The 20510-nt window shown below is 27.3% G+C and overlaps 4 protein-coding genes across 5 annotated transcripts; 2 read left to right on the forward strand and 2 right to left on the reverse strand.

Moving 5' to 3' along the window:
* The first annotated feature begins 1014 nt into the window (after positions 1 to 1014).
* Positions 1015 to 6742, forward strand: LOC127291164 (uncharacterized). Of its 2 annotated transcripts, XM_051320092.1 has the most exons (10): positions 1016 to 1209; positions 1564 to 3461; positions 3591 to 3747; positions 3841 to 3948; positions 4106 to 4293; positions 4407 to 4583; positions 4731 to 4881; positions 5058 to 5248; positions 5940 to 6169; positions 6261 to 6742. In XM_051320092.1, exons 2-10 carry the CDS (start codon positions 1659 to 1661, stop codon positions 6640 to 6642), a joined length of 3387 nt encoding a protein of 1128 aa, XP_051176049.1. In that variant the 5' UTR covers positions 1016 to 1209; positions 1564 to 1658; the 3' UTR covers positions 6643 to 6742. The 2 variants fall into 2 exon arrangements, with proteins under 2 accessions (XP_051176050.1, XP_051176049.1); XM_051320093.1 differs by lacking the exon at positions 6261 to 6742 and adding an exon at positions 5396 to 5444 and having other exon boundaries at positions 1015 to 3461; positions 5940 to 6083.
* Positions 6743 to 6953: 211 nt separating this feature from the next.
* Positions 6954 to 9068, reverse strand: LOC127291165 (lactoylglutathione lyase). Its single transcript, XM_051320094.1, has 4 exons — positions 8912 to 9068; positions 8097 to 8392; positions 7947 to 8014; positions 6954 to 7873 (listed from the first exon to the last, which is right to left on the reverse strand). Exons 2-4 carry the CDS (start codon positions 8390 to 8392, stop codon positions 7683 to 7685), a joined length of 555 nt encoding a protein of 184 aa, XP_051176051.1. The 5' UTR covers positions 8912 to 9068; the 3' UTR covers positions 6954 to 7682.
* Positions 9069 to 13347: 4279 nt separating this feature from the next.
* LOC127291169 (nucleoporin Nup43) lies at positions 13348 to 15980 on the forward strand. Its single transcript, XM_051320100.1, has 7 exons — positions 13348 to 13695; positions 13812 to 13916; positions 14008 to 14132; positions 14262 to 14383; positions 14458 to 14606; positions 14682 to 14928; positions 15007 to 15980. The coding sequence occupies exons 1-7, from the start codon at positions 13564 to 13566 to the stop codon at positions 15168 to 15170; spliced, it is 1044 nt and encodes a 347-aa protein (XP_051176057.1). The 5' UTR covers positions 13348 to 13563; the 3' UTR covers positions 15171 to 15980.
* LOC127291167 (putative pre-mRNA-splicing factor ATP-dependent RNA helicase PRP1) lies at positions 15726 to 20496 on the reverse strand. Its single transcript, XM_051320095.1, has 7 exons — positions 20045 to 20496; positions 18015 to 19293; positions 17721 to 17940; positions 17224 to 17346; positions 16920 to 17110; positions 16613 to 16775; positions 15726 to 16519 (listed from the first exon to the last, which is right to left on the reverse strand). The coding sequence occupies exons 1-7, from the start codon at positions 20101 to 20103 to the stop codon at positions 16392 to 16394; spliced, it is 2163 nt and encodes a 720-aa protein (XP_051176052.1). The 5' UTR covers positions 20104 to 20496; the 3' UTR covers positions 15726 to 16391.
* Between the last annotated feature and the right edge of the window lie 14 nt (positions 20497 to 20510).

Here is a 20510-nt window from a genome sequence, read left to right on the forward strand (position 1 = left end):
ACCCCAAATATGATTTCCAACTTGTATTTTGATTGTATTAGCTATTATAAATTAATAACAAAATTTAATTCTTTAAACTTAGACAAACTTTTTTTTAAATTTTGAACACAGAAAAGTTTTTCGTTTTTTGAATTTTAAATATTTTTTAACTAATTTTCACTTAAAAGAATTTTTAGGTATAGAATTTTTATTCGAAAGAATTTTTATTTTACAGAAATTATCGCTTTATCCAACTTTTTATTTGAAAGAATTCTAATTTAGCCGAACTTTAATTTAACAAAATTCTCATTCTGGCACTAAAAAATTCGAATTATATTTAAAATTTTGTTGAATGAGAATTTTGCTAAATTAAAATTCGACTTAATTGTAATTCATTTAAATAAAAAATTTGATAAAGAGAATTCCTGTAAAATAAAATTTCTTTCAATTAAAAATTCGGTTAAATAAAAATTCATTTAAAAATAAATTCTATAGAATGCTAATTCGAAAAATGAAAATTCGTGTAAAAAATATAATTATAACCTTGTTCATGAAATGTGGCGAAATTTGAAACCATAACATTTGGTTATTTCTGATTTTTAATATTACGTAGAAATCGGAGTTCGAAATCTTAGAAATGTTAATTGTTTATTAAATTTTTGTTTCTTATGACCTTATGAAACAAATTTAAAGTGCGTTAATTTTTGTAATTTATAATATAATTATATTTTAATGTAAAAAAAATTGTATTATAATTAAAAAAAATTTCATTTTGAAGTATGTATAAATGCACGTTAGAAATGAGTTGATATTTTCTATTGTGAGAAATTATTTTTTTGCGTGTCAATAAGGGCGTACACTCCCAGTGAGTTTTAATTAATACATTTATCATCGGCAAGAGATCATCTCCGGGAGAGTGCTTTGCGTTAAATGGGTATTACCTAGATCGGTGTATTTAGGATCCACTCTTCAGACTTTTCCAATTTTACAAATGAGAGTGGGAAGAACAGAAAACGAGATTCTGGTAGGAGGGATTATTAGCGTTAGAGAGGCGCGAGGGAAAGATACTTTTAGCCACGCAGCGTTATACGACGTCGCGGCGCCCGGTATCAGTAGTCGCGTACCTTGGACCACTTGTACCTTGTCAATTTTTGAATATGTGGTTACTTAGTTGATGAACAGCTGAATCTGTCTGCATTGCCGCCGGGAAATTAGTTGCCAAACAATTTTGTAAATTCGTCACTTTAATTTTCACATTATTTTTTTCCCTCTATTTTATTCTCAACTATATGAAATCTATTTCCCTCAATCTCATCTTCTTGCAATATATTTTGATGTTATTTATAAATATTTAAAGCTCATTTTTGGAGAGCGATAATTGTGAATTGTGAAGAGTTTTTTTACACGTTTTTTTTTATTGCAGTTTATTTATTAATAATCGTTATTATTAAAAGCTAATTATTTCATAATTTTTTGAAAATAAGTGCAAATTTTGGAATTTTTTTTTATGCAATTTTGTTTATTATGATACATTCCTTATATGATCTAATTTTTGTGAAAATGCAGTTGAATTTTATTTTATAGAGGCATTGAACTTATTTGAAAAATAAAATAGTTTGTTTATATTTGTAAATGTTGATGACGCGGGAATATAAGAGGCAAAGTAATTGTCGGTGGTCATGGCGGAACAATTTATCGGTAAAAAACGTTTTCGTCGAAACAGTAGTGATTCTCATTTAAGTGGATTTACAAGAGGAAAACGTTCGAACTCTAAGGATCGATCTAAAAGAACAAATAAACCTGTCAAAGAGCGATGGTTACTAACTCGAAAGACATGGCGCTATATGGCAGATGCAAGTCGTAGATTGATTCCTGAAGGAAGTTATCATCGGCCTGAGGATATACCGAAAATAGAACAATATTTTCAGGAGGTTTGTCAAAAGGAACCGAAATTTTTATTATGGAGAAAATCATCTTATCCTGGAGCTCAAGGATTCAGAACACATTATAAAAGAAGACTGATAAAAGGAGGAAGTGTTCGATTGAAAGCAAGTTCCGCTGATGAAATTGATGTTTCAAGAACAATTACTAGGGACTCTGATAAATTAAAAAAAGAATATAGTTTACCTCCTTCTAATGAGAGAGAAAAATTTTCTCTTTTATCAAAGGGACCACAAGTATCACAGGAAGATGTAGAATCAAAATCTCTAGCTGATATGCTCCAAAAGTATCTAAGTCTGAGAGGAGAAACATCTTGTGAGACAAGATCTTCAACACAATCTAATATTTCGACAGATTCTGAAGAGAAAAAGAAACCTCTCGATTATCAGAGTCTTACAGGCAAATTACAACAATATTTGGATCAAATAATGACAGAAAATCAACAAGAGGAATTAAGCTCAAGTACTAGTCATACTGTAAGCAGAAGTGCTTCTAGGACGATGGTTCCTTATCAAAGTGACTATGTCCATAAGTCTTTATTAGAAACGCTTAATCGTTATTATAATAAGTCTTCAAATCGTGAACACGTAATATCCAATATTCTCACAGATAGAAAGCTTCTTGAAAAGTTATATTTTGATTTAAGGTGTACCAGAGGATTTAAAAGATCACGTGGAACTGGTGTTTACACTTCTCCTTCTTCTTCTAATTGGTGTAGTAATTCACAATATCGAACTTCTGAAGGAGATAAATGGAGTAAAGTTTCAGAAAATAGACAATCTACATTGCCTCGGATATCAGTGCAACAATCCAGCAAAGAAAAAGAAACCATAAACGTATTTATTCAAACAGATCCTGTTCCTTGGGAAGTGTTAGAAAATCTAATTCGTGAACGTGATGCCGAAGAAATTAATCGAAAGGAGATGCGTAAACCAACAGAATCTCGAAGAAGTAGTGTTGATAATGATGATGTTTCACCATCAGTCAGTGATACAATTAAAAGATATCTTAGAATGGCAAGAAAAAAATCTGTTGATGTTACAAAAACTGACAGATTCAAAAGAATTAATTATGATCGCAATTTAAGGAATATTAAAGCTAAAGGAGAAATTGGAATGCCTAGCGATGATGATGAAAATAACAAAGGTTGTCAGACTGAAGAGAATTGGATTACAAGCTTTCGGGATTTAATTTCTGAAGGTGATTGTCCTTATACAGAATCTACGACTTCACCTGATAGTAGAAATGCCAGTTCAAGGAGTAGTATTGATGCTGGTCTCAGTTCTGAAGAGGTATCTCTGTCTCCTAAACATCAGCAATCTTTTTTATTCAATTTCCTACATAAAGATAAGTCTCACTCGGTGCCAAGTTCTTCATCACTTCTTTCATCCACATCATCAAATGGTACAACAATGCAAAAGAGTAAGTCTTCAAGTAGCATTCTCCACCATGGAAATAAATTGGTGACGAAAAAAATTTGGCCTTCCAGAAGTAAAAGCTCTTCTAGACTTCATAATCAACCATCTGTATGGACTCCTCAGGTAACATACATATTAAATAACTCTAGGATATTTAAGGATAATAAATCACTATAAGAATCTACAAAAGCATTTGCAGTGACTAATTCACGTATTTGGTAAATTAATTAATATTAACAATTTTACGAATAGGGAAAATGTACTTGGGCTGGTGCAGCAGGTCGTCGTGTCACTTTATTAGACACACATCTCCGTGATTTATCAGATATCGAAAGGAAAGTTCTTTGCCGTATTGCTGTTGCAAAATTACAGGCCTTAAATCTTGGTGTTCATATCAGGCTTCCCACAGGTAAAAACTGAATATAATTCAAGTCTTTGTTTGATTTGTACTTGCTATAATTAATTTTTTTCCATGTGGGTAAATATACAACTGTATTTCCAGAAACACAAGCACGCACTTCAATCCCAATGAGACCAAAGAGAAGAGTAAATTTGTTGAAGAAAAAAAGTCTCAAAACAAGTCTCTTTGACAAGACAAATGAAGAAAAAGGTGAATAGTAATTTTATTTTAAGGCAAAAGATTTTAAAATTAAATATAAATAACAATTTAAAGTGGGTATTCTAATAGGTATACGTGCTTAATAGATAAATAGTTAGTAACATATTTTACAAATGATTAGAATTTAACAAATTAAAATCTCTTTTAGAATCGAGAGGAGGCCTTGTTTTTGGGATTCCCCTTTCACAATGTTTGGAAAATGACAGAATAGCAAAAATAAATTCCGAAAAATCATCAATTTCTGGATGTATAAATAAAGCAGATAAATACGGAAGTAGAGTTAGTTTCACTAGTGTGGCAGAAGCTTCTAATGCAACTTCTGAAAAATCCGAAGATGTATGTTGAACTTTCAGCAAAAGAATTATTTAATATCTGACATATAAAAGATTATTATATTTAAAAGATTATACATACATTTTTAATTTGAAAAAAATTTTCTAATAATCTAGGAAGGATCTTGTGAATCTTTGATGGAATCAAGCGACAGTGGAGTTGATGGGACGTTAGCTGATGATTTAGATGTTGTACCTGTATTAGTTCGTCAATGCATTAGTCATTTAGAAAAAGTAGGCCTTCATACACTTGGTTTATTTCGGGTTTCGTCATCAAAAAAAAGAGTTCGTGAGGTGAGTCGAAATTTTTATGATTTATTTATTTAATTCTTTCGATGCAAAAAATTGATTAAATTTTATAAACTTTTGATCAAAAATGTTTAACAGAATTTGATACCTTATACTTAGAATATTCGATTCAGAAAACGTATTTGTTTATAGTTACGAGAAGAATTTGACAGTGGTCGAGAGACAAAAATCGGATCAGATCAGTGCCCTCATGATGTTGCTGCTCTTTTGAAGGAATATTTACGCGATCTGCCTGATCCTTTACTTTGTCGAGACCTATATCAAGCATTCGTTCATACACAAAGTAAGAAAAACAAAATTAATTTAATTAATAGTAAATAATTAATTAATTATTAATTAATACATAATGTTCTATTAAATTTTCTCAATTGTGACGTTTTTTCCTAATCGAAAAACGTAGAATCAGGGATGATTTTTTCTAAAATTAATTTCTCACACTATATATATATTACTTTGCAGAAATTCGAAATAGACGTTTACAACAAGAGGCCCTTCAACATCTTATTCAATTGCTTCCAACACCAAATCGTGAAACTCTTTGGTTATTACTCAATTTTTTAAATCGAGTCGCTCAACACAGTGAAAATCAGAAGAATGAAACAGGAGAATGTATATTGGGTAACAAAATGGATGTAGTTAATCTTGCAACTGTAAGCAAAAAATGTTAAATTAACAAAATATTATTATTTAACAATAATCTTCGTAATAATTGTCGTTAATAAATCACGTGATTAGCTGTCGGCTAGATGAAAAAAATTAGTTCTTGAAACTATCATTGACAAGTCATTTACTTTTAGATATGTCATAAAATCGTTTAGAAAATAAAAGACCTCGCATCTAATCTCGGTAAGTATTATAATTTAATTAAGTTGATATTTTTAATTAATTATTTATAATCATTCAATTTTTTAAGGAAATTTTTCACACCTTGTGAAAAGTCAATTATCAAAACGAAATGTGCATCTCCCAAAAAAAATTAATATAAGTTCAAGAAAGTTAAGTGAATTTGTATTTTTTCGTCAACAGTCTAATGTTAAAGAATTAAATGAATTTTAAACATTCTATTCTATTAAACAAAACATGTGCACTATCCAAAAGTATAAATGACTGGTTCACTAAATTTTAAATAACTAATTTTTTTCCATGTTATTTTCGACTTCTCGCCCTTCTAAATAAGTCATAGGAATTAAAAATTATGCACAAAAAAAAACGTGTTCAAAAATAACTACAGAATTTAATTAAAAAGAACGTTCATCTAACAATTACATTAATTTATGAATGTCGTATTTTAATTTAATTTATAATCGACAAAATTTTTAAATCTGTTTTTCTGTTTTTTAGATTTTTGCTCCAAACATTTTGCACTGTGTCAAGCCTGGACAAACAAGATCTGAAGTTTTCATTGAAAGAGCAGAAGAAAGAATAGATGTCATTAATGTTGTTCGTTCTTTATTAGAAAATACATCAATTATTTTCACAGTACCCGCTGCTCTTTTAGATGAATTATATTTACATATGATGGACAGTCATTCAATGGAACTAGATCTCGTCCTAGCACTGCGATTCGAAATGTAAGTAATTTTAATTTTATTTATTTTCATCAAAATCCTATTTCACACCCGCAAAATCAAATTCTATATGAAAATTAAATTTTTTTTACAGGCAATGCGTCGATGAAGACTTATATCCTTCAAGTGAAGCAGAAACTTCAGCAGAAAACTCACCAAGAATGAACAAAATTGGATTAAAAGAACAATGTCAAAAAATTGTAAGTGATACAAAATTAAGTTCACAACGGCTAAAAAAACTTGACAGTCATACGACAGGAGGAAGAAAAACAAGTGTTGACAGCGGATCAAGCGAAGATCATTTGGACGTTAAGAAACATTCACCACAAACTGTTATAACAGCTAGCCTTACAATACCCATGTCTAGTGCGTTAAACTTAAATATAAACAATCTGGACATTCCTTACGTTGAAGAAGCACAACCAAAAGATCACCAATGCATACAAGCGAAAAAACAAAAGCAGCCTTTAATTTAATTTCAAGAACAAAATTCTTCTTGAATTTAACACAATTTTTAAACAGCCATCTACTAAAAGTGAATAAAACAAATTATATTTTTATGCTATTAAATAAAAAGACGTCTTTTTTATTATTAGCAAACCCATAATTTAAAGGATTATTCACAGAGAGTAATATAAACATTTTTGTTTCAAAGAAAAGTCCTTCCATTTCATTTTGATGATTTGAGTATTTATATTTTTTAATAAAAATATAAGATGGGTCAGTTTTTTCGAATCGCATTTTTTGACGCACATTATCAATTAAAGGATTCATTTAAAATTAGGAAAACTATTATTACAGTGTTATTTATTTATACATAAAATAAAATTTTAGATGCATAATTCATTTTTCAACTAGAAAAATATATTATATTTATTTACATTTCTTCAGTATAATTGCTTTTCTTATCATTTGTTTACATCGTGTAACATTAAATAATTAAATCTTATGAAAATAATATTATCCAGTGCATATAAGTAGTTTTTTTTAAAATAAAGTTAAAATCCATTTTCTTTTTAAACATTTTTTTTAAAAAACAGTATCAGAATAAATAAAAAGTTTCTAAATGTCAAAAAATATAATTTTAAAATATTTCTTTTTTTAAAGATGACTAAACCAATAATAGAAAATACTGTCGTTCACTGTTTAAAAAAATTACTAACATCAATCATTAGACAATTATAATTATTCTCATTAACAGAGCAAATATAAAGATAAAATTTTAAAAAACAATATTATAAATTACATATTTCTGAAATATATTTCTAAACAGCTAATGTTTTTAGTTTTGTCTAATTTCTCATACCAAATTTCAAAAATTAAATGGCAAAGAAAAATAAGACCCCTAATGGCGAGATTAATAAAAATTTAATTATTAATAAATTAATATTTAACTCATTAATAAGATAATTTTTTGTGACTGTTAGTGTAATCAATTATTGAAACTATTAAGATAAACTGATCATTAAAAATATGTGTATTATAAGTAGCGTTTTCATTTCTGAAAATAATAAAACTAATGGCTGGACACAATAATGTTGGACATTTTGGAAGGATTTAATATTTCAATCCAATAACCATCGGGATCTTTAATAAAAGCGATTCCCTTCATTTTGCCATCATTAGGTTTTTTCACAAATTCTACATTCAATTTTTCAAATCTCTCACACGCTTTATCTACATCTGGTACCGTTATGCCAATGTGTCCTAAAAGAAAATTAATTTGTTAAACATATTGCAATGAATACTAAAAAAAAGTTTATGGTTTTAAATTACTCACCAAATCCTCTAGGCTCTGTATTTCCATTATGATAATTAAAATCAGGATCCGATTCAGTACCCCAATTACTGTAACATACAGATAAGCGTACATTTTATTTTAGAGCCAACCAATTTAAAAAATTCAAAAAATATTAAAATATATTCTCACTGAGTCAACTCAATTGTTGCTTTTCGACTTAATGCCCACTCAATAGACTCCCTTCTGTCAGTGGGAATATCTTCTCCATTTTCATAGCCGAGAAAATAGAGGGAAAATTTCATATCAGGAAAATCGAGTTTTTGTAACAGCCTCAAGCCCAAAACTTGGGTATAAAACGGAAGTGATTTTTGAGGATCTTTTATGCGATACATAGTTTGTTGCATCATATAATCTTTCGTTTCAGAGTCTGGCTCCTTGCAAAGCTCTCGAGCCATTCTATCTGTCAAACCTGATGCTTCTCCCATCTGAAACATTCAATATTTATTTTTTAGTGCTAGTCTGAAGAATAACAATGCCAATGTTAACGTTTTAAAAATCAAAAAATTTTTTAAAAACGTAACTTTTTGGAAAGTTTTAGTTTTTAATTTAAAATTTTCTATCTCCTTGAGAAAGCAAAGTGATAATTAAATTTATGAGAAAAACAATGGTTAAAAACAAAACATTCTGTAGTACATAACTTGTCAGCAGTTTTTGAAACATGATTTTTTATGTTGTTTAAACAAATAAATTTTTTTATAACAAATTAATTATATTAATCTAGTGATAGATGAAAATAAAAATATATAAAAATAATTAAGAGACATATTATTTAAATAAAATTAAAATATAGAATTTTAATTATATGAGTGTCATGTGCTGGCAGTGATTAATAAACATTAACATAAAAAATATCTAACAATATTAGGTTATATTACAGTATTTTTGTAAATATTTAAATGGAAAAAATTTTTTACATCAAATTAAATAAATACAATAAAAAATACCTTGTAAGGAGGTTTTTTTTGGGTATAAAATTAATTCACTTTTTTCTAAGCAGAAGAAATTTTTTTTATAGACCGGGATTGAATAACGACACGGACACCTTAAACGGGAACGCAAACGCAGTATTAGTTGGAGAAGAATGGCTATATTATTTCTATCTTTCTGTTAGGGTGAAATCACAAGGAGGCAAAAGCGTAAAATGTTGTAACTAGACTATGAGTGCGAGAAGAACAAGTGTATATCTTTATTTCTTTTATACTCATGATCTAGCTAAATAATTTTACGCTTTTAAGATGAAAAAAAATTTAATAACTCGAAAATTGTACTTACTCGAAAGATTAATAACACTCACAGAAAAAAAATAAAAAAACAGCTGCGATTTAACCGATCGCAATAGAAATAAATACCTGAAAAATTTGCAATAGCAAATAAATAATAAGATTTTTAATTTAAATTCAATTTAAAATTCTAAGTATTCTCTATATTCTCAAATAATTCACATTTTGTATAATTTAATTTCAATTTTGATTTAAAAAAAGCGTTAAATAAATAAATCAAATTAATTAAAATGTTAACCAGTTTGAGAAGAGATAGTAGTAGGACATAATTTAATTTTTTGCAATAGTATAGTATAAGTATGGATTAATATATAAATATAGATTAATAGATTAAGAATATAATAAATTATACATTCCTGAAAAAAATGATTATTTTAATTCAAAAGAAATATTACTGCTCACCACGATGAATCAACTGAAAGTAATGATCATAATTAAACAAAATATTCACAAAACACTTATAAAACAATTACAAAACATTAAAATGTAAGACAACATAGTGACAAAAAAATAAAAAATTGAAATAAAGTAAATTTTCACTGGTACTCCAGCTACTTTTTTTTTACTTACATTTTTTTACCCGATTTCCCTACCTATAGCTATATTTAAAACGAAAAATAAATTTGCCTACTTTTCCCGATTTTCCTGCCTATAGCTATATTTAAAACGAAAAATTGTCTAAACTACTTTTTCCGAATTTTCTACCTACAATTATATTTGCAACGAAAATAATACCGCTCAGGTGCAAAATGACCTACACTAGGGTTAACGTCCCGTGACGCAACCGTCACCTGAGCGATCTTTTCTGTAAAGAAAACATTAATTAATTAGTTCATTACTAAGAAATTATCAAAAACTTTTAATTTGTAATTCCACATCCACTAACTTTAAACTTTTAAAAACTAAAAATATTATGCAAAATTGAAAAGTTGTGAATAAAATTAATTAAATTATTAAAAGTTAACAGAATTTTATAAATACAGTAAAAATTACTTTTTTTTAATAGAAAAGAAAATTATTTTGACTCAATATAAAAAATTGCAAAACATTAAAAATATTGAAATAAATAACATACATATATAAACAATGAAAAAAAAAACATTGACAAAAATATTATTTACGTAGTATTAAGATAGTAATCCATATAAATATGTAATATTTCAGGATGTGGGGAGAGTTACAAATATTTAAAGGGGCTGAATTTCCGAAAATATTACATACTTTAATTAGATTACTCCTAAAACTATTAGAAAATAATAAATGTTGTCAATGGTGTCACCATGTTGTCATAATTCCTTCCCTGTTTTTAAAAATTTTAATATTTTATATTTGGATCAATATGATACATCTACTTTTTTTAAAAAGTCAAAAGAATTCAAAAATTAAGAATATTTAAAAATATTAATGTTCAATTTTTGAATCTATTTTAATTGAATTGATAAAGAAATAACTGTTTTAAACAGGGAAGGGGTTAAATAAAAAAACGACTCACCGATCGGCGAATCCCACGTCGGGGCAGTAACGTACGTCATCGCCACTTCTCGAGCGCTTCAGGTCAACTCCCAAAGATCCCTCTATCTTGCTCGCACTTCTGCGAAAGGTTGGGAGCACAAAAAAAAATCTTATAAAAAAAATAATGAAAAAGAAAAAAAAATTTTATAAAAAAAAAATATATGCTGGGACCACTTTTCTTCTTCCACATCCTTCCTGTCCTTCAGGTTGTTTTTATTGGACATGGACTGAAAAACACTGAAACAATAAAAATTAATTAAAACTTAAATAACTGATTATTATTATTGTTATGGTAATAATGTGTAAAATTAACCAACTTACCTATTGCGAATTTTTTCGTCGTGTTAAAGATATGATGACACCATACTCTCTCTATCTCTTTCAATAGATGAAAGTATCTTCCCTGGAATAGACTGAAAACAAAAAAAACGTCATATGTAAAATAAAGGATTCCTAATTTGATTGTACAGTTAATTATTACAATTTATCCCAAAATTATTTATTTAAAATAATTAATAAAATCATCAATCAATTAATTTTGTTTCTTTTTATCACAATTAATATTTCTAAAAAGATTTTAAAGTATTGCAAACTATATTTAACTAGCATATTATTAAAAAAGAATATTTTTAATAATATCTATTATCATTATTTATAATTTTTAAAATTTTACTTTGTTCAAAATTAACCAATGAAAAGGAATACTTACAATTTGCGATTTTTCGCGACGTGTTAAAGGTACGATGACTGATAAATCTTCCTGCTACTGGACCAACTGCCTGAAAAAAATATTTCATTATATTATATGTGTAAAATAAAATTTAAAAAATCCTGAATATTGTCAATTATTAGAATAATCTAATAATTAATATTATACTTTTAAACAAGTCAATATTTATAAATGTTAACATTTGATATTATACTAATCGTTATTTACAAATACTAAAATAAATTTTAATTATACATATTGTTATTTCTAAACATTTAAACAAATTAATTTTGTTAATAACATTCATCAGTAAAATATTCATAAATTAAGAGAGAAAAAAAACAACATACATTGAACTGCGACTCAGCAATGCCAGATCTCCTCCAGGAGCAGCTCCGCAACAAACACCCATCCTTCACGTAATGGAACCTATAAATAAATAAAAAAAACTATTTTATACAAAAATTTAAAATAAAATTAATTACGAATATTTGTGTTATTAATGAAGAATAACTTTAATGTAATTGTTATCAAAAATTATGAAATTTATAAGTAATTAATAATTAATAAGTAAAATAATAATTTTCTGCATAAAGAGATGGAAATCGCAGATCTAAAAAATATGTAAAGAAAAAGCAGAATATATTCAGTTATATGACGATTTAGTAGAAATTGTCATTGTCATTTCATTTTTGAATAAAAATGTCATTCAGTTATTCTCGAAATTTAAATTTTGCAGACAAATAATAAACAAAAATTGTCTAAATGAAAATTCAGAAAATAGAGTTTTTAGAGAAAAAAATATGTTAACTGAATAAAATATACGAATTTTAATTTTTGTCTCTATAATACGGTGGACATGTATCTCAACCATCTCAACAGACGTTGAATTGACATGTGAAATTGGTTGGGTAGTAATTAAATTTCTGCCAACATAATTAGCAATTTTTTTAAATACTTTTTTTAATTGTAATAACCTTCATAAACCTGGTTTATTAATTTCAACTTTATTAATAAATTTTTTTTAATTTTATTTAATATTTATTCATATTATATATATTTAATGTTTTAAAAAATCAAGGAGCGCGAGAATAGCATGTGCAATGTTGCAATGTGAAGTCACAATATATGCAACAAGTAACAACAAACAACAAGTTGTAATATGCCAAAATTTTTAGGTTATATTTTTTGATGAAAAAGTTTTACCTAAATTTCCTATTTTTCTTCACAGCTACCACGAAACTTTTATGCATTTCTGATTATTCATATAAAATAGTGTATAATTATCAAAAATTATTTATAATAATCGTTGATTAAAAAAATACTGAGATTCAATTTTGTCGTACACAAAATGGATGATCAACTATCTACGACGCCATTTGCAATGAGCTGTAATGCCAACCCAAGATAAACTAAACTTTTTCACTTCTACCAACATGAAATTTTTTTTTATAAAAGCTTGATTTTTTTTATTCATTTGCTTTTTTCAATTTTCATATTGAGTATTGATAAAATAAAATTTTTATATCGTTACGATTTGGATTGTGCACTTACTTGTGTTTCTTTTGTTTAACATTGCCGATTGCGATGTTAAACTTTGTAGGTTAGGTTTCCGTGACATAAAAATTTTGTCGAAATATACTAATTTTTTTTTGCCTGTCACAAAATTTTTATGAATTTTTGATAATTTAGACAAATCAGAATTTAATTACAATGAAATATGTATAATTAACGGTTACGATTAAAAAAGTATTATAAAATTAAATTTAGTTGCACGGTTGCACAAAATACGGACCTCCTATACTTTCTGGCGACGCCATTTGCAATGAAGCAGCAATGCCAACCCAAGATAACAAAAACTGAACTTTTTCATTTCTGCCAATATAACAAAAATTCTCTTTCGAGAAAAGTTTGATCTTGAGAGTGAAATAAACAAAAACAAAGGGATTTATATTTCTTAAAAATACTTTATATTTTTATTTTTCATTAGTTAATAATCACTTTTTTTGAAAGTAATATTTGTAATAATCTATTTGTTTAGATATAAAAGTTATTTTTTTAAATAAAATACAAAACTGTCAGAATAACCTCAAATATGACGAATGAACCTAGTGAACAACACATTGTACAAGGAAAATTTGTTTCGGAAAAGATCTCTAAAATTAGGTGGCAAAATGAGCCTTTTGCCGAAACAAAAACATTTTTAACCGGCAGCTGGGATAATCCAGTAAGTTAAAAAAAAATTGTTTTCAATATACACTTTGCAGTTATTATTTTAAAGTAGTCTCATCAAAGTTTTGAAATATTCAAATAAAATTGTTTTTATAATTTATTATTTTGCAGATAAATAAAATAACACTGTGGACCTTACAAACAAATGAAGACGAGGAATCAGATCCAGTTGTTGTAACTTCTGATCCGTGCTATGGAGATGTCACAGAAATTAAGGTAAATATTGAATAAATATTCAAGTAAATAAAATATCTTTTTGATCACAACATTCAAATTGTAATTCTTATCAATTTAATTATTTTCACAGTTTATAAATAAAGACTTTTTCGTCGTATCATCGTCTGATGGAACAGTGAAAGTACTTCAAATTCTGGAAAATCCATACTCTAAATTTAAGGAACATATTACGTGGAAAAATTTACATTATTATTCGTAAGTTTTTTTTTACTATTTCATTTAATTTAAACAAAAAACCAAGGTCTTAAATATTTTTAAAAATAATCTAAATAAAAAATACATTTATTTTCATTTGAAATTGTAAAATAGAAATTAATTTTTTAGGACTGGTGAAAATGCTTGCTGTACTGGTTTTTCTACTTTTGAGCAAGATATAGTTTCAGTAGGAGAAGACGGTAGGATAAATTTACTTACAGCTCATCAAAAAGAAATTGTGAGATCAATTGGTAAGTTTAAAAGAAATAATTTTCATTTCTGTAACAATGAACAATAAAATAAACTATTTTTTTTTTTAATACAGATACCGCAGAAAGTTGTTCCATATGCTGTATTGATTTTTTGAAACACAACGAAATTCTAACAGGAAATATTCGTGGTCATATGAAAATTTGGGATCTTAGAAATTATCAAGACAGACCTGTTCCATTTATGCTTTCCGATCAAGTTACGGTACGATTTTAATTAAGAAATTAGCGATTAGTTATTTATTATTTAAGAATTTTTATAAAGTAAATTTATTTTCAGACTGAAGTAACAAGTGTCGCTCATCATCCAACTCAAAGACACATTGTCGTCGCTGGTGGAGGTGATGGAAGTTTAACTGTTTGGGATCTTCGTCGAAACACATATCCAGTTTCGCAATTAAACGCCCACGCAAAATCTGTTACTGAAATTTTATTCCATCCAGATCGACCAGATAATTTATTTACTTCTTCTACAAGTGGAGAACTTTGGCACTGGAATAATGCTAGTCAATCCAAAAGCAAATTTGGTAAATAAATTTTAAATATATTTTTATTATTTGTAATATTTGTAAATTTTAATTATTTTATTTAATTTTGTTCTGCAGATAATGGAGACGCACATTGGTTAAATTCTTTCGGTGGTAAAGGAAAAGTGACAGTTTGTGCGAGTGTTCATAAGCCTATAAACAGCATTGACATTAATAAATCAACTTTACTGTTAGGTTGCGACAATGAAGCTATTTATACCATAAAAAATGTAAATTTGTAAACTAGCAATTTTCCCATATGAAAACGAATTTGATGAAGTTTTTTTTTGTAATTTACTCATTTTGAGACAATAAATTATATTTGTACATTTTCATAATAATAGTTTTCCTTTTCAAAAATTTTTAATAACTTTTTTCGATTTCTAAATTGAAATTATTTTTAAATCCACTTTTAAAAGGCGATTAAAACAATCACGTGTTTTGTAATTAGTTTATTGGAATGAATTAAGACAATACAATAAAACATCATTCACAATGTTCAAGATATTTGTTCAAATTACATTTTTGTTTTTTTTTTTTATTAATTATCAATATCCCTTATAAATATATACAAAATTGAAATTCTATCCCAAAACTTTTTTCGAAGTTATAATTATTTAAATCAGGTTTCAACAATATTTTCATAATTTCAGATTAAAGTGCTTTTCTCTCTTTTATTTCATTCATTAATAATTTCAAAAGAAATACAGTTAATTGGTAATTTTTGTCCAATGACGATCGATTGCAATATTTGAAGCTTATTGAATTATTTTTTTTTATATAAACAAATAAAGCAGTACAGAAAAACTACATGTTTATTAGTCACAAAACGCCTTAAAAGAGTAATACACCTTTTAAATCAATATTCTTGACATGTCAGTAACTATTTAACGCGCAGTACAAAATGATCCTATTACATCTATAAGTCCTAATTTGAATTTCAACTACTAATTAAGGCATTCTAACTTAGACCATAAAAAAAGATTATTATTCACTTCTCACTTTTCTTTTATACTCAATTTTTCTTCACTTAGTATTAAAAAAAAAAACATTCATAAATAAAGTACAAATAGAATGTTCAACTGCAAAATAATAGCAATGCATCTTTTCTATTTTTAGTGAGAGTTACTTGAATAATCCTCAATTAGAAATTTAATTAATGATATAAACTAATTTTAAATTACTATTCACGACATTCAGCATCTGATGAACTGTATTTTTTCTCCACATATTTAAATGAAGTTTATTTTAAAAAAAAGGATGATGGCTTTTTTTATCATTTTTCTTTCTTTCATTCTGTTTTTCTTTTTTTACAAACAATGAGTCACTAATAAAAGTGTGCTGAACTATTATAATTATTTTTCTTTTTTTTTTTTTTTTTTTTTTGAAATAATGTTAAGTATTTAGAAAGTACTTAAACCAATTTTCAAAAGACTTTTGTACTGATCTAGCAATTGTAAGGGTTAGAAGCCTTCTTGAAATTGTTTCGATTCAATTCTACTTTGAATTACTTCCAATTGTCTCTTAGCTTCGCATTGAGGGAAATTTTGTAAATCATAATACTGTGGTGCAATCTTCAACAGCCAATCAGCTGAAAATTAAAAAATAAAGAATTTAATTATTTTTCTGAAAGTAAATTTTATGTATTTTTAAATATATTCTGAAATAAATAATAAATGCTTACGTTTAATGTCAGTGACTGTTCGGATGTAATTTTTCGTGGTTAAGACAAATTCATTATAAATAACCCATTCTGGTTTATGGTCCAGACAACTGCTTGGATGAAGTTGTACTACTTGATTATCTTTTATTGTAAGATAGTGTCCAGTTCTCTCTAAATGTGCCACCTGTTAAAAAAAAGTTACATTACTATTGTTAAAAATATAATTTAATTATACATTTTTATTTATTCGATTAATTCATAATTAAATCGTAAGTTTATCAAATTAAATTTAAAGAAATAAAGATTAAAAATATGAATTTCGACATACCTGCATGAAGAAACCATTTACCAATGCTTTCCTGATATTAATGTAATAATCTTTGGAGGTAAAATCAGTAGATGTTCGTTTCAATTGAAATCTGTCCATAATTCTGCTTAATTGTTGTCTCACATTATCACCACTTTTTAATGATCGATAATTCACGAAATTATCGTAACACCATTGTGGATCTTCCATGTCTAAAAAAGAAAATTTTAATAAAATTTTTTTTATCAATTTTAATATTTATTAAAATAAAATAACAAAATACCTCAAAAATTATTAGAAAATTTAATTATAGAAAGTAACTTACTTTGTTTGAAAGCATGGTAAACATTCAAAAGTGTAAGATGATCGCCGTCAATGTGTGCAAATCGCATCTTTGCTTCGTCGGCCAGTTTCTTCGCCTCATTTGGTCTCACAAAGCACTGTGGGACTAATAGCATATCAATCATCAATACATCACCAAGTTACCTTACACTTGAAGTTACTTAATAAAACTAAGAAATTTTTTTAATAATTAAAAATAATTGCTTTCATTGAATGAAATTTACCGAAAAAACCATCGATTATTGTAATTATTAATTAATACTTTTAATGATTATTATAATTCATATTAATTTTAAGCAATTTTCAATTCATATTTTAATTGTTAATTTAATTTCTCATAATTTTTAAAAATTGTATTATTAAATAATTGATATATTAATTTTTGAAATTAACATTTTGATTAAATATAAAAAGAGACTTTTCCGTTATTAAATAAAATGGTTCATATTATATTAATCACAATATTAAAACAAAGCTTACCTGACAGCATGGCAGTTATGCTGAGAATTTCATTACTACAGTTGTGATTACAAGAAGCGATTAACATTTTTGCAAGTTGTGGATCCAATGGGAATTCGGCCATTACAGCTCCTAAATCTGTTAAATTTCCATCGTCGTCAAGTGCTGCAAGATAATTCAATAATTCTAAGGCTCTCATTAATGTTTCCGGTGCCGGAGGATCCATGAAATCAAAATGTACCTAAAAATTAATTAATAGTCAATTAAATTATCAATTTAATTATTATAAATTATATTAATAACTGCGTCACTTACTAAATCATCAATTCCGAGTTTCTTTAATTGCAACACGACGCTACCAAGATTCGAGCGAAGAATTTCAGGATAAGTATTGTCTTGCATTTCATTTTTATACGCTTTCTCAGTGTAAAGTCGGAAACATTTTCCAGGCCGTGTTCTTCCGGCACGTCCAGCTCTTTGTTGAGCCGAGGCTTTACTTATCGGTGAAACCAACAACGATTCAACTCTTATTCTAGGATTGTATACCTTTTGTTTCGCGAAACCAGGATCAATGACAAAAACAACACCGTCAATAGTCAAAGAGGTTTCTGCAATATTTGTTGATACAACAACTTTACGACCAATTGCACCATTTGGTTTTGTCGGTGGGGCAGGTTCGAAAATTCTCTGTTGTAAATTCGGTGGTAAGGTTGAATATAGTGGTATACATTTAAGTTCACCAACTTCCGGTCCCAAATTATCCATTTCCCTTTTAATTCTCTTGCAAGCCTCTTCAATTTCCTCTTGACCAGTTAAAAATAAAAGCAAATCACCCGCCACTTCTTCGCACATGTGAATTTGAATGACAGTTCTAATAGCCGCTTCCAAATAATCTCTCTCTGGTTCAGGTGTGTAAAAAATTTCCACCGGATGAGTTCGACCCGGAACATTCATTAATGGTGCATTATCGAAATATTGTTGAAATTTACCAGCGTCTAATGTTGCGCTCATAATAACTAATTTAAGATCTTTTCTTTGCTTGATAACTTCTTTTAAAACACCCATCAATAAATCTGTCGCTAATGTTCTTTCATGAGCTTCGTCAAGTAAAATCACTTGATAAGCATCCAACATTGGATCAGACATACCCTCACGTAAAAGCATACCGTCTGTCATGTATTTTAAAATTGTTTTTGCCGAACTGCAATCCTCGAAACGAATACTGTAACCAACTTCCTGTCCCAGGGCAACGTCCATTTCTTCGGAAACACGCTGCGCTACACTCATTGCAGCGACTCGACGAGGTTGAGTACATGCGACACCTTTGCTTCCTATACTTTTGGAATATTCCACGCACCATTGTGGAATTTGTGTTGTTTTCCCCGAGCCAGTTTCGCCAACTAAGACAATACATTGATCTTGTGCCAAAAGTCGCATAAAATCCGTTCGATATTCAAATACAGGCAATGTAATTCGTTTTTTATAGAATTCATGATAACGTGGTGTGTAGGGCAATCCAGTGTAGGGATTAAGTTGTATTTGAGATTTTGAAGGCGTTGCAATTGCAGGTGAAGTACTTGCAAAGGATCCATCACTGAAACAAATATGAAAATAAGTGAAAATTCAAAAAACAATGTAAATTTTTTATTTATAGCTTGGAAAAAACTAAATTTCCATATCATTAATTATATTAATTAATGTAAACTTGCAATTTTTTTTTTTTTTTAATAATTTCACTTAAACATCCATTATTATTGAAATACTCATAAAATAGAATTACTAATTTTTAAATATATTTTTTTTTACACAAATTCAAATTCTTTTTGCATAGACACACACAATGTAAAAAAACCGCGTGGTCTTTTTTAAGGTTATGTTTGTCAAATCGTATTTAGAACATTTAGAAAATTTAACGTTTTGCTTCGTAAAATTATAATTTTTACAATAGTAATAAATAAAGGATTAGAAAAAATATATTATTCTGTACAAATTATACTAAAATTAATATCAATTATTATTAGTAAAGAAAAATAACAAATCTGTTAACGGATTAAAATTCTAAAAAATCATTTTCAGGTTAATTTACATGGAATCTATAATAATAAACTAGAGTAAAAAATACGTACAGTCAATTAATAATAAATTATCATATAAACAATAGAAGAAAATTAGAAAATGATAAATCCTTTAATCTACATATAGGACGAAATATATACGGTATACCCTCTTTAAGGTCACAAAGAACAGAATTATTGTTTTTATGCTAAATTTGACACAAAAGAAAATTTAGTAATAGAATAACTATTTGTTAGTTGTTTGTCTCTAAAAACAAATTAAATACTTACGGTTTTCGCTTGACGTATGGATCAACAACTTCAATTCTTCGTTTAGGAAGTTTCGACATTGCTGAGGTACAGCTTTAATTAATTATAAAATCCTAATTTTTGTTTACAAAAACTTATCTCAGCGTCGTCACAAAATAAATGAAGCAGTCACAATCAGAAATGTAGGAAATAATTGAACACGATGAACGACAATGTAATTATTTTTTTCTTTTTTTTTTAATACACAAACGAAAGAGAGAGAAAGAAAGCTCTATCCTTTGAACTAAAGATTCTTTCACATTTCACTTTGTTGCTAAACATGGACGAAAAACAGACCTCCTATTTGTTTGTAAAAAAATTGAAAATTAACACTATCAACACTAATGTATAGAAAGTAATAATTTGTTTATGATGAAAATTATTTTTATTATAAAATAAAAAAGTAGAGAAAGTTTCTTTGCGTCAACAACAACAATTGTTATTGATT

The sequence above is a fragment of the Leptopilina boulardi genome, unplaced genomic scaffold, assembly GCF_019393585.1.
Source record: "Leptopilina boulardi isolate dan_hultmark-lab unplaced genomic scaffold, ZJU_Lbou_2.1 LbouV2_126, whole genome shotgun sequence".
Taxonomy (NCBI): domain Eukaryota; kingdom Metazoa; phylum Arthropoda; class Insecta; order Hymenoptera; family Figitidae; genus Leptopilina; species Leptopilina boulardi.

Bases quoted from the DNA above. Each gene is read 5' to 3' on its own strand.
- LOC127291165 (XM_051320094.1), bottom strand. From the start codon at position 8,392: ATGGGAGAAGCATCAGGTTTGACAGATAGAATGGCTCGAGAGCTTTGC. The intron at 8,015-8,096 runs GTGAGAATATAT...TGTATGTTACAG, and splicing joins GCAACAATTGAGTTGACTCA to TAATTGGGGTACTGAATCGG. The intron at 7,874-7,946 runs GTGAGTAATTTA...ATTTTCTTTTAG, and splicing joins TACAGAGCCTAGAGGATTTG to GACACATTGGCATAACGGTA.
- LOC127291164 (XM_051320092.1), top strand. From the start codon at position 1,659: ATGGCGGAACAATTTATCGGTAAAAAACGTTTTCGTCGAAACAGTAGT. The intron at 3,748-3,840 runs GTAAAAACTGAA...CTGTATTTCCAG, and splicing joins TCATATCAGGCTTCCCACAG to AAACACAAGCACGCACTTCA. The intron at 4,294-4,406 runs GTATGTTGAACT...CTAATAATCTAG, and splicing joins CTTCTGAAAAATCCGAAGAT to GAAGGATCTTGTGAATCTTT.
- LOC127291167 (XM_051320095.1), bottom strand. From the start codon at position 20,103: ATGTCGAAACTTCCTAAACGAAGAATTGAAGTTGTTGATCCATACGTC. The intron at 19,294-20,044 runs GTAAGTATTTAA...TATTTGTTTCAG, and splicing joins CCATACGTCAAGCGAAAACC to TGATGGATCCTTTGCAAGTA. The intron at 16,776-16,919 runs GTATGTCGAAAT...TTTTTTTAACAG, and splicing joins TAAATGGTTTCTTCATGCAG to GTGGCACATTTAGAGAGAAC.
- LOC127291169 (XM_051320100.1), top strand. From the start codon at position 13,564: ATGACGAATGAACCTAGTGAACAACACATTGTACAAGGAAAATTTGTT. The intron at 14,133-14,261 runs GTAAGTTTTTTT...TTAATTTTTTAG, and splicing joins AAAAATTTACATTATTATTC to GACTGGTGAAAATGCTTGCT. The intron at 14,929-15,006 runs GTAAATAAATTT...TTTGTTCTGCAG, and splicing joins TCAATCCAAAAGCAAATTTG to ATAATGGAGACGCACATTGG.